General features: G+C 46.0%; 1 protein-coding gene across 2 annotated transcripts in view; it reads right to left on the reverse strand.

Annotated features, from left to right (window-relative positions):
• The window catches only part of SLC39A4 (solute carrier family 39 member 4), a 132,744-nt gene that overhangs the window by 13,802 nt on the left and 100,251 nt on the right, over positions 1–18,691 (reverse strand). For both annotated transcript variants that reach the window (XM_069732110.1, XM_069732109.1), the window contains 2 exons: positions 5,799–5,912; positions 3,615–3,666 (listed from right to left, as the gene is read on the reverse strand). In XM_069732110.1, coding sequence (XP_069588211.1) covers positions 3,615–3,666; positions 5,799–5,912 — 166 coding nt within the window. The remainder of the gene's footprint in view (positions 1–3,614; positions 3,667–5,798; positions 5,913–18,691) is intronic.

Raw genomic sequence — 18,691 nt, forward strand, 5'->3', positions numbered from 1 at the left:
TTCTCTGGTCTGCGGAGATGAAGATAGAACTTTTTGGTGATATTTCTAAGCGGTATGTGTGCACAAAACCAGGCCCTGCTCATCACCTGCCCAATACAATCCCCACAGTGAAGCATGGTGGAGGCAGCATCATGCTATGGGGGTGTTTTTCAGCTGCAGGGACAGGACGACTGGTTGTCATTGAAGGAAACATGAATGCGGCCAAGTACAGAGAGATCCTGGATGAAAACCTCTTCTCTGCTCTGGACCTCAGACTTGGCCGAAGGTTCACCTTCCAACAAGACAATGACCCTAAGCACACAGCTAAAATAACAAAGGAGCGGCTTCAGAACAACTCTGTGACCATTCCTGACCGACCCAGCCAGAGCCCTGACCTAAACCCAATGGAGCATCTCTGGAGAGACCTGAAAATGGCGTCCACCAACGTTCACCGTCCAACCTGACGGAACTGGAGAGGATCTGCAAGGAAGAATGGCCGAGGATCCCCAAATCCAGGGGGGAAAACTTGTGGCATCATTCCCAAGAAGACTCCTGGCTGTACGAGCTCAAAAGGGGCTTCTACCAATACTGAGCAAAGGGGCTGAAGACCTATGACCATGGGATAGTTCAGGTTTTATTTTTTAATAAATTTGCAAAAATTTCTACATTTCTGTTTTTTTTACAGTCAAGATGAAGTGCAGAGTGAACATTAATGAGAAAAAAATGAACTTTTTTGAATTTACCAAATGGCTGCAATATAACAAAAACAGTGAAAAATGTAAAGGGGTCTGAATACTTTCCGTACCCACTGTATATTTGGATTGGTGTGTGACGATTAATGGTGGGTACGTATCTGTATTCGGGGGAGACACATGTATGTATACAATGTATGTGACCTTGCTATTTTCTGGCTGTGATGATCATCGTGACAAGACGAGTTGTGGCTGGAGATGTCGACATGAAGGTCTGACCAGATGGAGAAGAAACAGCAGAAAGCGGCTGTAATCAGACGAGACGTCAGCGGTGCCTGTAGATATTACTCTGTGTCTGCTGTGTGTGACGTGGAGTGATAATGTTGTCTGTAACATCCCTTATTATACATTCCCACAGTGTGAATGTGCTGCCAGGTTTATTTATCAGACGGCACACGGACTTATAGAGTTTTATATGTTCATTCACACATACATGAAAATCACAGATCTGAGAATGAGATCCGTGAGGGTCACAGAATGTTCTGTTCTGATCCAATTTTGAGCATCAGCATAGGACATGCTCAATGCGTCTGTAAAAGCTCGCAGCACACCAACACTGCACACGGATACAGGAATGTAGCCTTATTATGTATAGTACAGTCCCTTAGTATATAGTGTTCTCACTTATTATGTATTGTACAGTCCCTTAGTATATAGTGTTCTCACTTATTATGTATAGTACAGTCCCTTAGTATATAGTGTTCTCACTTATTATGTATAGCACAGTCCCTTAGTATATAGTGTTCTCACTTATTATGTATTGTACAGTCCCTTAGTATATAGTGTTCTCACTTATTATGTATAGCACAGTCCCTTAGTATATAGTGTACTCACTTATTATGTATAGCACAGTCCCTTAGTATATAGTGTTCTCACTTATTATGTATTGTACAGTCCCTTAGTATATAGTGTTCTCACTTATTATGTATAGCACAGTCCCTTAGTATATAGTGTACTCACTTATTATGTATAGCACAGTCCCTTAGTATATAGTGTTCTCACTTATTATGTATTGTACAGTCCCTTAGTATATAGTGTTCTCACTTATTATGTATAGCACAGTCCCTTAGTATATAGTGTTCTCACTTATTATGTATTGTACAGTCCCTTAGTATATAGTGTTCTCACTTATTATGTATAGCACAGTCCCTTAGTATATAGTGTTCTCACTTATTATGTATTGTACAGTCCCTTAGTATATAGTGTTCTCACTTATTATGTATAGCACAGTCCCTTAGTATATAGTGTACTCACTTATTATGTATTGTACAGTCCCTTAGTATATAGTGTTCTCACTTATTATGTATAGCACAGTCCCTTAGTATATAGTGTTCTCACTTATTATGTATTGTACAGTCCCTTAGTATATAGTGTTCTCACTTATTATGTATAGCACAGTCCCTTAGTATATAGTGTACTCACTTATTATGTATAGCACAGTCCCTTAGTATATAGTGTTCTCACTTATTATGCATTGTACAGTCCCTTAGTATATAGTGTTCTCACTTATTATGTATAGTACAGTCCCTTAGTATATAGTGTTCTCACTTATTATGTATAGCAGAGTCCCTTAGTATATAGTGTACTCACTTATTATGTATAGCACAGTCCCTTAGTATATAGTGTTCTCACTTATTATGTATAGCACAGTCCCTTAGTATATAGTGTACTCACTTATTATGTATAGTACAGTCCCCCTAGTATATAGTGTTCTCACTTATTATGTATTGTACAGTCCCTTAGTATATAGTGTTCTCACTTATTATGTATAGTACAGTCCCCCTAGTATATAGTGTTCTCACTTATTATGTATAGTACAGTCCCCCTAGTATATAGTGTTCTCACTTATTATGTATTGTACAGTCCCTTAGTATTTAGTGTTCTCACTTATTATGTATAGCAGAGTCCCTTAGTATATAGTGTACTCACTTATTATGTATAGCACAGTCGCTTAGTATATAGTGTTCTCACTTATTATGTATTGTACAGTCGCTTAGTATATAGTGTTCTCACTTATTATGTATAGTACAGTCCCTTAGAATATAGTGTTCTCACTTATTATGTATAGCAGAGTCCCTTAGTATATAGTGTACTCACTTATTATGTATAGCACAGTCCCTTAGTATATAGTGTTCTCACTTATTATGTATAGCACAGTCCCTTAGTATATAGTGTTCTCACTTATTATTTATAGCACAGTCCCTTATTATATAGTTTACTCCCTTATTATTTATAGTGCCATCCTTAGTTACATAGTTTCCTCTTTTATTATGTATAACATCGTTCCTTATTACGCATCATCCTCTAGTTATATATGGTGCTGTCCCTTATTACATAGCTTACTGTGCTGTTATGTACAGCACTGTCTCTTGCATAGTGTATTCTTGTTATTTTTATTATTCACAGCGCCCTCTTTTATTACATAGTCCCCTCTCCAGTTAGATATAAAATAACTGCTGGTGGAGCAGCCAGTGACCAGATGATAAGTCCATAATCTCCTCCATTAGAAAAGAAGCTTTCCCATGCTCCGTCAGCCATCATTGCATTATATATCTAACAAGAGAGGACGTTACGTAATAAAGACAGGAGACGCTATATAATCTGGAATATAAGGGACAGTGCTGTACATGAGAGGGCACTGTGTAATAAGGGATGGCAATATACATAATAAAGGAGACTATGTAATATATGTATATACATGGATGTGTGTATATGGCTATATATATTATATATATTTTTGTTGCCATAAAAAGAGGGGGGCCAGAAACATTTTTTACACAGGGCCCCAAGCTGTCAGTGTCTGCCCCTGCATGATCCTTATGTGATGGGACAGGACATGAGCCGGACATGATGGGACAAGACATGAGCTATGATGGGACTTACCGCGACTTCTCACTGGTGGCGGATTCTTCTGAAACTCAATATCTGGACTGACCTTGAAGAAAGAATAGTGAAGTGAGCCATGCCATGTAATACTCCATCCTTAAGGTGCCATACACCACACTAATACGTAATGACTATGCTACTACCTGCTGAGCTGACCATCTAACAAATGGCCATGGTGTAGAGATGAGTACTACCTAGGTGGTAGTTTAGGACAAGATCCGGGATGCCCCGGGGGGAGGAGGGTGTTACTTATAATATCACCAGTACTCCTGTCACCATGAACCCTCATGGCCTCGGTAGGAGGGCCCATCCCATTAGAGGGCTGTCGCCTACTGTTTACCGAACGTTAGCACCAGTACAATGCTACACAAGAGGCTGAGAACAATGCCAGGCAGGCGCTGGTAGGGTCAGCCTCCGGTAGGGTCAGCCTCCGGCAGGGTCAGCCTCCGGTAGGGTCAGCCTCCGGTAGGGTCAGCCTCCGGTAGGGTCAGCCTCCGGTAGGGTCAGCCTCCGGCAGGGTCAGCCTCCGGTAGGGTCAGCCTCCGGCAGGGTCAGCCTCCGGCAGGGTCAGCCTCCGGTAGGGTCAGCCTCCGGTAGGGTCAGCCTCTGGTAGGGTCAGCCTCCGGCAGGGTCAGCCTCCGGGAGGGTCAGCCTCCGGTAGGGTCAGCCTCCGGCAGGGTCAGCCTCCGGCAGGGTCAGCCTCCGGCAGGGTCAGCCTCCGGTAGGGTCAGCCTCCGGTAGGGTCAGCCTCCGGCAGGGTCAGCCTCCGGTAGGGTCAGCCTCCGGCAGGGTCAGCCTCCGGGAGGGTCAGCCTCCGGTAGGGTCAGCCTCCGGTAGGGTCAGCCTCCGGCAGGGTCAGCCTCCGGCAGGGTCAGCCTCCGGTAGGGTCAGCCTCCGGTAGGGTCAGCCTCCGGCAGGGTCAGCCTCCGGTAGGGTCAGCCTCCGGTAGGGTCAGCCTCCATTGAACCCAGGCAAGATCTGTCAGTCATTATGGCCACAATCTGCCAAACTATCGGGCTTGTGATGTGGTGCCCTGGCCTTCTGACCCAATCAGAGACTGCTCTTATCCCTGCTGTTCAAGGATAACCACTAGTGATGAGCGAGTGTACTCGTTGTTCGGGTGACCTCCGAGTATTTGTGACTGCTCGGAAATTTAGTTTTCATCACCGCAGCTGAATGATTTATAGCTACTAGCCAGCCTGATTGCATGTGGGGATTCCCTAGCAACCAGACAACCCCCACATGTACTCAGGCTGGCTAGTAGCTGTAAATCATTCAGCTGCGGTGATTAAAACTAAATCTCCGAACACTTACAAATACTCGGAGGTCACCCGAGCAATCAGTACACTCGCTCATCACTAATAACAACCAAACCCAAATTCTGCTTTTTATTAGTCCACAGTTACACCAACATACCTCCCCTTGAAGAGCTCCTGTGGGGGGCAGATTGTGGGGCGAGCTGGGTCTGTTAGAATTTCAGAGGTAGATATTGTTGCCATGTATCTTATCTCGATTTGACAGGTATTTAGAGACCTGGCGCGGAATGTATAGCAGCATCCGTCGGCCCGTTATTAGGTTGGAGGGGTTACAGTGAAGTCAGTGATGCTTTCTCTTCGCCCCTTTGCAACAACACTGAAAATCAATCTCCCCTAAATATCGGATAGATACAAACCCCAATATTCATCACTGGCACCGGCTGGGCTGGGACAGATCCTTTGATCAGAGGAAGCTTACGCCTCTGTGTAAACAAATCCCCATTTTGATGTCTGGTTCCCGGAGCAGATCTTCCTGTTTTATTTGCCCGGTCACTTTGATCATAGGAAGCTTACGCCTCTGTGTAAACTAACCTTACCTGGTCACTGCAGGAGGCTACTACTTCAATGGAATGCAGGTGTGAGCTCCGTTTCCCTCTTCCCCCGTTGTTATAACTAGTGTTTCTCACTTTCCCATATTTTCAATGTGAGGGATATGTCCCTTTTCTGGAGATGGCTACATGGATTTTCATTTTTCTGTATGACAGATGCCACTAAGCTTGTCCACCACTGAAGGTGACACTATCGTGATTCATTGAGAAAAAACAAATCCCATTCTTCATTTCTGTGCCAGCTCTCCGAGGACACCACTCACAGGAGGTAAACAGCTGCCCCAAGAGTTTCATAGTGGAAGATCTTAGTTACATACCAGGTCTGTCTGGGACAAGGACTGCGCTTGCTGTTTCTTTTTCTTCTGCTCCTCATGGAAGTTTTGCAGGGAGACCCCGTGGTCATGTCCATGACCGTCATTATCATCATCATCCTGACAATGAAAAACAATACAACTAGTCAGGAACTGGCTCTTTACTCTTTGCGTTGTCTATGGACACAGACGGATTAGTGTCAGGATTCTTAAGAACATACTCATTCAATGTAACCATGATCCTGAGTAAACTCATTCATTTTCTTTAAAAAGGGCCGGGAACCCTAACAGCCTGTGTGCACTGAGCAATATATTACAGATCTGCCTGTGTAATCAGGACTCACACTGCCGAGAACCCTAACAGCCTATGTGCACTGAGCAATATATTACAGATCTGCCTGTGTAATCAGGACTCACACTGCCGAGAACCCTAACAGCCTGTGCGCACTGAGCAATATATTACAGATCTGCCTGTGTAATCAGGACTCGCACTGCCGAGAACCCTAACAGCCTGTGCGCACTGAGCAATATATTACAGATCTGCCTGTGTAATCAGGACTCACACTGCCGAGAACCCTAACAGCCTGTGCGCACTGAGCAATATATTACAGATCTGCCTGTGTAATCAGGACTCACACTGCCGAGAACCCTAACAGCCTATGTGCACTGAGCAATATATTACAGATCTGCCTGTGTAATCAGGACTCACACTGCCGAGAACCCTAACAGCCTATGTGCACTGAGCAATATATTACAGATCTGCCTGTGTAATCAGGACTCACACTGCCGAGAACCCTAACAGCCTGTGCGCACTGAGCAATATATTACAGATCTGCCTGTGTAATCAGGACTCGCACTGCCGAGAACCCTAACAGCCTGTGCGCACTGAGCAATATATTACAGATCTGCCTGTGTAATCAGGACTCACACTGCCGAGAACCCTAACAGCCTGTGCGCACTGAGCAATATATTACAGATCTGCCTGTGTAATCAGGACTCACACTGCCGAGAACCCTAACAGCCTATGTGCACTGAGCAATATATTACAGATCTGCCTGTGTAATCAGGACTCACACTGCCGAGAACCCTAACAGCCTATGTGCACTGAGCAATATATTACAGATCTGCCTGTGTAATCAGGACTCACACTGCCGAGAACCCTAACAGCCTGTGCGCACTGAGCAATATATTACAGATCTGCCTGTGTAATCAGGACTCGCACTGCCGAGAACCCTAACAGCCTATGTGCACTGAGCAATATATTACAGATCTGCCTGTGTAATCAGGACTCGCACTGCCGAGAACCCTAACAGCCTATGTGCACTGAGCAATATATTACAGATCTGCCTGTGTAATCAGGACTCACACTGCCGAGAACCCTAACAGCCTATGTGCACTGAGCAATATATTACAGATCTGCCTGTGTAATCAGGACTCACACTGCCGAGAACCCTAACAGCCTATGTGCACTGAGCAATATATTACAGATCTGCCTGTGTAATCAGGACTCGCACTGCCGAGAACCCTAACAGCCTATGTGCACTGAGCAATATATTACAGATCTGCCTGTGTAATCAGGACTCACACTGCCGAGAACCCTAACAGCCTATGTGCACTGAGCAATATATTACAGATCTGCCTGTGTAATCAGGACTCACACTGCCGAGAACCCTAACAGCCTGTGCGCACTGAGCAATATATTACAGATCTGCCTGTGTAATCAGGACTCGCACTGCCGAGAACCCTAACAGCCTATGTGCACTGAGCAATATATTACAGATCTGCCTGTGTAATCAGGACTCACACTGCCGAGAACCCTAACAGCCTATGTGCACTGAGCAATATATTACAGATCTGCCTGTGTAATCAGGACTCGCACTGCCGAGAACCCTAACAGCCTATGTGCACTGAGCAATATATTACAGATCTGCCTGTGTAATCAGGACTCACACTGCCGAGAACCCTAACAGCCTATGTGCACTGAGCAATATATTACAGATCTGCCTGTGTAATCAGGACTCACACTGCCGAGAACCCTAACAGCCTGTGCGCACTGAGCAATATATTACAGATCTGCCTGTGTAATCAGGACTCACACTGCCGAGAACCCTAACAGTCTGTGTGCACTGAGCAATATATTACAGATCTGCCTGTGTAATCAGGACTCACACTGCCGAGAACCCTAACAGCCTATGTGCACTGAGCAATATATTACAGATCTGCCTGTGTAATCAGGACTCACACTGCCGAGAACCCTAACAGCCTATGTGCACTGAGCAATATATTACATATCTGCCTGTGTAATCAGGACTCACACTGCCGAGAACCCTAACAGCCTATGTGCACTGAGCAATATATTACAGATCTGCCTGTGTAATCAGGACTCACACTGCCGAGAACCCTAACAGCCTGTGCGCACTGAGCAATATATTACAGATCTGCCTGTGTAATCAGGACTCACACTGCCGAGAACCCTAACAGCCTATGTGCACTGAGCAATATATTACAGATCTGCCTGTGTAATCAGGACTCATACTGCCGAGAACCCTAACAGTCTGTGTGCACTGAGCAATATATTACAGATCTGCCTGTGTAATCAGGACTCACACTGCCGAGAACCCTAACAGCCTATGTGCACTGAGCAATATATTACAGATCTGCCTGTGTAATCAGGACTCACACTGCCGAGAACCCTAACAGCCTGTGCGCACTGAGCAATATATTACAGATCTGCCTGTGTAATCAGGACTCACACTGCGGAGAACCCTAACAGCCTGTGCGCACTGAGCAATATATTACAGATCTGCCTGTGTAATCAGGACTCACACTGCCGAGAACCCTAACAGCCTATGTGCACTGAGCAATATATTACAGATCTGCCTGTGTAATCAGGACTCACACTGCCGAGAACCCTAACAGTCTGTGTGCACTGAGCAATATATTACAGATCTGCCTGTGTAATCAGGACTCACACTGCCGAGAACCCTAACAGCCTATGTGCACTGAGCAATATATTACAGATCTGCCTGTGTAATCAGGACTCACACTGCCGAGAACCCTAACAGTCTGTGTGCACTGAGCAATATATTACAGATCTGCCTGTGTAATCAGGACTCACACTGCCGAGAACCCTAACAGCCTGTGCGCACTGAGCAATATATTACAGATCTGCCTGTGTAATCAGGACTCACACTGCCGAGAACCCTAACAGCCTGTGCGCACTGAGCAATATATTACAGATCTGCCTGTGTAATCAGGACTCACACTGCCGAGAACCCTAACAGCCTGTGTGCACTGAGCAATATATTACAGATCTGCCTGTGTAATCAGGACTCACACTGCCAGGAATCATGGCATCCTATGTGCACTGAGCAATATACTACAGATCTGCCTGTGTAATCAGGACTCGCACTGCCGAGAACCCTAACAGCCTGTGTGCACTGAGCAATATATTACAGATCTGCCTGTGTAATCAGGACTCACACTGCCGAGAACCCTAACAGCCTGTGCGCACTGAGCAATATATTACAGATCTGCCTGTGTAATCAGGACTCACACTGCCGGGAATCATGGCATCCTATGTGCACTGAGCAATATACTACAGATCTGCCTGTGTAATCAGGACTCGCACTGCCGAGAACCCTAACAGCCTGTGTGCACTGAGCAATATATTACAGATCTGCCTATGTAATCAGGACTCACACTGCCGGGAATCATGGCATCCTATGTGGACTGAGCAATATATTACAGATCTGCCTGTGTAATCAGGACTCACACTGCCGAGAACCCTAACAGCCTGTGTGCACTGAGCAATATATTACAGATCTGCCTATGTAATCAGGACTCACACTGCCGGGAATCATGGCATCCTATGTGGACTGAGCAATATATTACAGATCTGCCTGTGTAATCAGGACTCACACTGCCGGGAATCATGGCATCCTATGTGGACTGAGCAATATATTACAGATCTGCCTGTGTAATTAGGACTCACACTGCCAGGAATCATGGCATCCTATGTGCACTGAGCAATATATTACAGATCTGCCTGTGTAATCAGGACTCACACTGCCAGGAATCATAGCATCCTATGTGCACTGAGCAATATACTACAGATCTGCCTGTGTAATCAGGACTCACACTGCCGAGAAACCTAACAGCCTGTGTGCACTGAGCAATATATTACAGATCTGCCTATGTAATCAGGACTCACACTGCCGGGAATCATGGCATCCTATGTGGACTGAGCAATATATTACAGATCTGCCTGTGTAATCAGGACTCACACTGCCGAGAACCCTAACAGCCTGTGTGCACTGAGCAATATATTACAGATCTGCCTATGTAATCAGGACTCACACTGCCGGGAATCATGGCATCCTATGTGGACTGAGCAATATATTACAGATCTGCCTGTGTAATCAGGACTCACACTGCCGGGAATCATGGCATCCTATGTGGACTGAGCAATATATTACAGATCTGCCTGTGTAATTAGGACTCACACTGCCAGGAATCATGGCATCCTATGTGCACTGAGCAATATATTACAGATCTGCCTGTGTAATCAGGACTCACACTGCCAGGAATCATAGCATCCTATGTGCACTGAGCAATATACTACAGATCTGCCTGTGTAATCAGGACTCACACTGCCGAGAAACCTAACAGCCTATGTGCACTGAGCAATATATTACAGATCTGCCTATGTAATCAGGACTCACACTGCCGGGAATCATGGCATCCTATGTGGACTGAGCAATATACTACAGATCTGCCTGTGTAATCAGGACTCATACTGCCAGGAATCATGGCATCCTATGTGCACTGAGCAATATATTACAGATCTGCCTGTGTAATCAGGACTCGCACTGCCGAGAACCCCAACAGCATGTGTGCACTGAGCAATATATTACAGATCTGCCTGTGTAATCAGGACTCACACTGCCAGGAATCATGGCATCCTATGTGCACTGAGCAATATACTACAGATCTGCCTGTGTAATCAGGACTCACACTGCCAGGAATCATGGCATCCTATGTGCACTGAGCAATATATTACAGATCTGCCTGTGTAATCAGGACTCGCACTGCCGGGAATCATGGCATCCTATGTGCACTGAGCAATATATTACAGATCTGCCTGTGTAATCAGGACTCACACTGCCGAGAACCCCAACAGCATATGTGCACTGAGCAATATACTACAGATCTGCCTGTGTAATCAGGACTCACACTGCCGGGAATCATGGCATCCTATGTGCACTGAGCAATATACTACAGAGCTGCCTGTGTAATCAGGACTCACACTGCCGGGAATCATGGCATCCTATGTGCACTGAGCAATATATTACAGATCTGCCTATGTAATCAGGACTCACACTGCCGGGAATCATGGCATCCTATGTGCACTGAGCAATATATTACAGATCTGCCTGTGTAATCAGGACTCACACTGCCGGGAATCATGGCATCCTATGTGCACTGAGCAATATACTACAGATGTGCCTGTGTAATCAGGACTCACACTGCCGAGAAACCTAACAGCCTATGTGCACTGAGCAATATACTACAGATCTGCCTATGTAATCAGGACTCGCACTGCCGGGAATCATGGCATCCTATGTGCACTGAGCAATATATTACAGATCTGCCTGTGTAATCAGGACTCACACTGCCGAGAACCCCAACAGCATATGTGCACTGAGCAATATACTACAGATCTGCCTGTGTAATCAGGACTCACACTGCCGGGAATCATGGCATCCTATGTGCACTGAGCAATATACTACAGAGCTGCCTGTGTAATCAGGACTCACACTGCCGGGAATCATGGCATCCTATGTGCACTGAGCAATATATTACAGATCTGCCTGTGTAATCAGGACTCACACTGCCGGGAATCATGGCATCCTATGTGCACTGAGCAATATACTACAGATGTGCCTGTGTAATCAGGACTCACACTGCCGAGAAACCTAACAGCCTATGTGCACTGAGCAATATATTACAGATCTGCCTATGTAATCAGGACTCACACTGCCGGGAATCATGGCATCCTATGTGGACTGAGCAATATACTACAGATCTGCCTGTGTAATCAGGACTCATACTGCCAGGAATCATGGCATCCTATGTGCACTGAGCAATATATTACAGATCTGCCTGTGTAATCAGGACTCGCACTGCCGAGAACCCCAACAGCCTGTGTGCACTGAGCAATATATTACAGATCTGCCTGTGTAATCAGGACTCACACTGCCAGGAATCATGGCATCCTATGTGGACTGAGCAATATATTACAGATCTGCCTGTGTAATCAGGACTCACACTGCCAGGAATCATGGCATCCTATGTGCACTGAGCAATATATTACAGATCTGCCTATGTAATCAGGATTCGCACTGCCGGGAATCATGGCATCCTATGTGCACTGAGCAATATATTACAGATCTGCCTGTGTAATCAGGACTCACACTGCCGAGAACCCCAACAGCATATGTGCACTGAGCAATATACTACAGATCTGCCTGTGTAATCAGGACTCACACTGCCGGGAATCATGGCATCCTATGTGCACTGAGCAATATACTACAGATCTGCCTGTGTAATCAGGACTCGCACTGCCGGGAATCATGGCATCCTATGTGCACTGAGCAATATATTACAGATCTGCCTGTGTAATCAGGACTCACACTGCCGGGAATCATGGCATCCTATGTGCACTGAGCAATATACTACAGATCTGCCTGTGTAATCAGGACTCGCACTGCCGGGAATCATGGCATCCTATGTGCACTGAGCAATATATTACAGATCTGCCTGTGTAATCAGGACTCACACTGCCAGGAATCATGGCATCCTATGTGCACTGAGCAATATAGTACAGATCTGCCTGTGTAATCAGGACTCGCACTGCCGGGAATCATGGCATCCTATGTGCACTGAGCAATATATTACAGATCTGCCTGTGTAATCAGGACTCACACTGCCGGGAATCATGGCATCCTATGTGCACTGAGCAATATACTACAGATCTGCCTGTGTAATCAGGACTCGCACTGCCGGGAATCATGGCATCCTATGTGCACTGAGCAATATATTACAGATCTGCCTGTGTAATCAGGACTCACACTGCCGAGAACCCTAACAGTCTGTGTGCACTGAGCAATATATTACAGATCTGCCTGTGTAATCAGGACTCACACTGCCGACAACCCTAACAGCCTGTGTGCACTGAGCAATATATTACAGATCTGCCTGTGTAATCAGGACTCACACTGCCAGGAATCATGGCATCCTATGTGCACTGAGCAATATACTACAGATCTGCCTGTGTAATCAGGACTCGCACTGCCGAGAACCCTAACAGCCTGTGTGCACTGAGCAATATATTACAGATCTGCCTGTGTAATCAGGACTCACACTGCCGAGAACCCTAACAGCCTGTGCGCACTGAGCAATATATTACAGATCTGCCTGTGTAATCAGGACTCACACTGCCGGGAATCATGGCATCCTATGTGCACTGAGCAATATACTACAGATCTGCCTGTGTAATCAGGACTCGCACTGCCGAGAACCCTAACAGCCTGTGTGCACTGAGCAATATATTACAGATCTGCCTATGTAATCAGGACTCACACTGCCGGGAATCATGGCATCCTATGTGGACTGAGCAATATATTACAGATCTGCCTGTGTAATCAGGACTCACACTGCCGAGAACCCTAACAGCCTATGCGCACTGAGCAATATATTACAGATCTGCCTGTGTAATTAGGACTCACACTGCCAGGAATCATGGCATCCTATGTGCACTGAGCAATATATTACAGATCTGCCTGTGTAATCAGGACTCACACTGCCAGGAATCATAGCATCCTATGTGCACTGAGCAATATACTACAGATCTGCCTGTGTAATCAGGACTCACACTGCCGAGAAACCTAACAGCCTATGTGCACTGAGCAATATATTACAGATCTGCCTATGTAATCAGGACTCACACTGCCGGGAATCATGGCATCCTATGTGGACTGAGCAATATACTACAGATCTGCCTGTGTAATCAGGACTCATACTGCCAGGAATCATGGCATCCGATGTGCACTGAGCAATATATTACAGATCTGCCTGTGTAATCAGGACTCGCACTGCCGAGAACCCCAACAGCATGTGTGCACTGAGCAATATATTACAGATCTGCCTGTGTAATCAGGACTCACACTGCCAGGAATCATGGCATCCAATGTGCACTGAGCAATATATTACAGAGCTGCCTGTGTAATCAGGACTCACACTGCCGGGAATCATGGCATCCTATGTGGACTGAGCAATATACTACAGATCTGCCTGTGTAATCAGGACTCACACTGCCAGGAATCATAGCATCCTATGTGCACTGAGCAATATACTACAGATCTGCCTGTGTAATCAGGACTCACACTGCCAGGAATCATAGCATCCTATGTGCACTGAGCAATATATTACAGATCTGCCTGTGTAATCAGGACTCACACTGCCAGGAATCATAGCATCCTATGTGCACTGAGCAATATACTACAGATCTGCCTGTGTAATCAGGACTCACACTGCCGAGAAACCTAACAGCCTATGTGCACTGAGCAATATATTACAGATCTGCCTATGTAATCAGGACTCACACTGCCGGGAATCATGGCATCCTATGTGGACTGAGCAATATACTACAGATCTGCCTGTGTAATCAGGACTCATACTGCCAGGAATCATGGCATCCTATGTGCACTGAGCAATATATTACAGATCTGCCTGTGTAATCAGGACTCGCACTGCCGAGAACCCCAACAGCATGTGTGCACTGAGCAATATATTACAGATCTGCCTGTGTAATCAGGACTCACACTGCCAGGAATCATGGCATCCTATGTGCACTGAGCAATATATTACAGAGCTGCCTGTGTAATCAGGACTCACACTGCCAGGAATCATGGCATCCTATGTGCACTGAGCAATATACTACAGATCTGCCTATGTAATCAGGACTCGCACTGCCGGGAATCATGGCATCCTATGTGCACTGAGCAATATATTACAGATCTGCCTGTGTAATCAGGACTCACACTGCCGAGAACCCCAACAGCATATGTGCACTGAGCAATATACTACAGATCTGCCTGTGTAATCAGGACTCACACTGCCGGGAATCATGGCATCCTATGTGCACTGAGCAATATACTACAGAGCTGCCTGTGTAATCAGGACTCACACTGCCGGGAATCATGGCATCCTATGTGCACTGAGCAATATATTACAGATCTGCCTGTGTAATCAGGACTCACACTGCCGGGAATCATGGCATCCTATGTGCACTGAGCAATATATTACAGATGTGCCTGTGTAATCAGGACTCACACTGCCGAGAAACCTAACAGCCTATGTGCACTGAGCAATATATTACAGATCTGCCTATGTAATCAGGACTCACACTGCCGGGAATCATGGCATCCTATGTGGACTGAGCAATATACTACAGATCTGCCTGTGTAATCAGGACTCATACTGCCAGGAATCATGGCATCCTATGTGCACTGAGCAATATATTACAGATCTGCCTGTGTAATCAGGACTCGCACTGCCGAGAACCCCAACAGCCTGTGTGCACTGAGCAATATATTACAGATCTGCCTGTGTAATCAGGACTCACACTGCCAGGAATCATGGCATCCTATGTGGACTGAGCAATATATTACAGATCTGCCTATGTAATCAGGACTCGCACTGCCGGGAATCATGGCATCCTATGTGCACTGAGCAATATATTACAGATCTGCCTGTGTAATCAGGACTCACACTGCCGAGAACCCCAACAGCATATGTGCACTGAGCAATATACTACAGATCTGCCTGTGTAATCAGGACTCACACTGCCGGGAATCATGGCATCCTATGTGCACTGAGCAATATACTACAGATCTGCCTGTGTAATCAGGACTCGCACTGCCGGGAATCATGGCATCCTATGTGCACTGAGCAATACATTACAGATCTGCCTGTGTAATCAGGACTCACACTGCCGGGAATCATGGCATCCTATGTGCACTGAGCAATATACTACAGATCTGCCTGTGTAATCAGGACTCGCACTGCCGGGAATCATGGCATCCTATGTGCACTGAGCAATATATTACAGATCTGCCTGTGTAATCAGGACTCACACTGCCAGGAATCATGGCATCCTATGTGCACTGAGCAATATAGTACAGATCTGCCTGTGTAATCAGGACTCGCACTGCCGGGAATCATGGCATCCTATGTGCACTGAGCAATATATTACAGATCTGCCTGTGTAATCAGGACTCACACTGCCGGGAATCATGGCATCCTATGTGCACTGAGCAATATAGTACAGATCTGCCTGTGTAATCAGGACTCGCACTGCCGAGAACCCTAACAGCCTAGGTGCACTGAGCAATATATTACAGATCTGCCTGTGTAATCAGGACTCACACTGACGGGAATCATGGCATCCTATGTGCACTGAGCAATATATTACAGATCTGCCTGTGTAATCAGGACTCACACTGCCAGGAATCATGGCATCCTATGTGCACTGAGCAATATATTGCAGATCTGCCTGTGTAATCAGGACTCACACTGCCAGGAATCATGGCATCCTATGTGCACTGAGCAATATACTACAGATCTGCCTGTGTAATCAGGACTCACACTGCCGAGAACCCTAACAGCCTATGTGCACTGAGCAATATATTACAGATCTGCCTGTGTAATCAGGACTCACACTGCCAGGAATCATGGCATCCTATGTGCACTGAGCAATATATTACAGATCTGCCTGTGTAATCAGGACTCGCACTGCTGAGAACCCAAACAGCCTATGTGGACTGAGCAATATATTCCAGATCTGCCTGTGTAATCAGGACTTACACTGCCGAGAACCCAAACAGCCTATGTGGACTGAGCAATATATTACAGATCTGCCTGTGTAATCAGGACTCACACTGCCAGGAATCATGGCATCCTATGTGCACTGAGCAATATAGTACAGATCTGCCTGTGTAATCAGGACTCGCACTGCCGGGAATCATGGCATCCTATGTGCACTGAGCAATATATTACAGATCTGCCTGTGTAATCAGGACTCACACTGACGGGAATCATGGCATCCTATGTGCACTGAGCAATATATTACAGATCTGCCTGTGTAATCAGGACTCGCACTGCCGGGAATCATGGCATCCTATGTGCACTGAGCAATATATTACAGATCTGCCTGTGTAATCAGGACTCACACTGCCAGGAATCATGGCATCCTATGTGCACTGAGCAATATAGTACAGATCTGCCTGTGTAATCAGGACTCGCACTGCCGGGAATCATGGCATCCTATGTGCACTGAGCAATATATTACAGATCTGCCTGTGTAATCAGGACTCACACTGACGGGAATCATGGCATCCTATGTGCACTGAGCAATATATTACAGATCTGCCTGTGTAATCAGGACTCACACTGCCAGGAATCATGGCATCCTATGTGCACTGAGCAATATATTGCAGATCTGCCTGTGTAATCAGGACTCACACTGCCAGGAATCATGGCATCCTATGTGCACTGAGCAATATACTACAGATCTGCCTGTGTAATCAGGACTCACACTGCCAGGAATCATGGCATCCTATGTGCACTGAGCAATATATTACAGATCTGCCTGTGTAATCAGGACTCACACTGCCAGGAATCATGGCATCCTATGTGCACTGAGCAATATATTACAGATCTGCCTGTGTAATCAGGACTCGCACTGCTGAGAACCCAAACAGCCTATGTGGACTGAGCAATATATTCCAGATCTGCCTGTGTAATCAGGACTCACACTGCCGAGAACCCAAACAGCCTATGTGGACTGAGCAATATATTACAGATCTGCCTGTGTAATCAGGACTCACACTGCCAGGAATCATGGCATCCTATGTGCACTGAGCAATATAGTACAGATCTGCCTGTGTAATCAGGACTCGCACTGCCGGGAATCATGGCATCCTATGTGCACTGAGCAATATATTACAGATCTGCCTGTGTAATCAGGACTCACACTGCCGGGAATCATGGCATCCTATGTGCACTGAGCAATATACTACAGATCTGCCTGTGTAATCAGGACTCGCACTGCCGGGAATCATGGCATCCTATGTGCACTGAGCAATATATTACAGATCTGCCTGTGTAATCAGGACTCACACTGCCAGGAATCATGGCATCCTATGTGCACTGAGCAATATATTACAGATCTGCCTGTGTAATCAGGACTCATACTGCCAGGAATCATGGCATCCTATGTGCACTGAGCAATATATTACAGATCTGCCTGTGTAATCAGGACTCGCACTGCCGAGAACCCTAACAGCCTATGTGCACTGAGCAATATATTACAGATCTGCCTGTGTAATCAGGACTCACACTGCCAGGAATCATGGCATCCTATGTGCACTGAGCAATATATTACAGATCTGCCTGTGTAATCAGGACTCACACTGCCAGGAATCATGGCATCCTATGTGCACTGAGCAATATATTGCAGATCTGCCTGTGTAATCAGGACCCACACTGCCAGGAATCATAGCATCCTATGTGCACTGAGCAATATACTACAGATCTGCCTGTGTAATCAGGACTCACACTGCCAGGAATCATGGCATCCTATGTGCACTGAGCAATATACTATAGATCTGCCTGTGTAATCAGGACTCACACTGCCGAGAACCCTAACAGCCTATGTGCACTGAGCAATATATTACAGATCTGCCTGTGTAATCAGGACTCACACTGCCAGGAATCATGGCATCCTATGTGCACTGAGCAATATACTACAGATCTGCCTGTGTAATCAGGACTCA

This window comes from Ranitomeya imitator, chromosome 6 (genome assembly GCF_032444005.1).
Source record: "Ranitomeya imitator isolate aRanImi1 chromosome 6, aRanImi1.pri, whole genome shotgun sequence".
Classification (NCBI taxonomy): domain Eukaryota; kingdom Metazoa; phylum Chordata; class Amphibia; order Anura; family Dendrobatidae; genus Ranitomeya; species Ranitomeya imitator.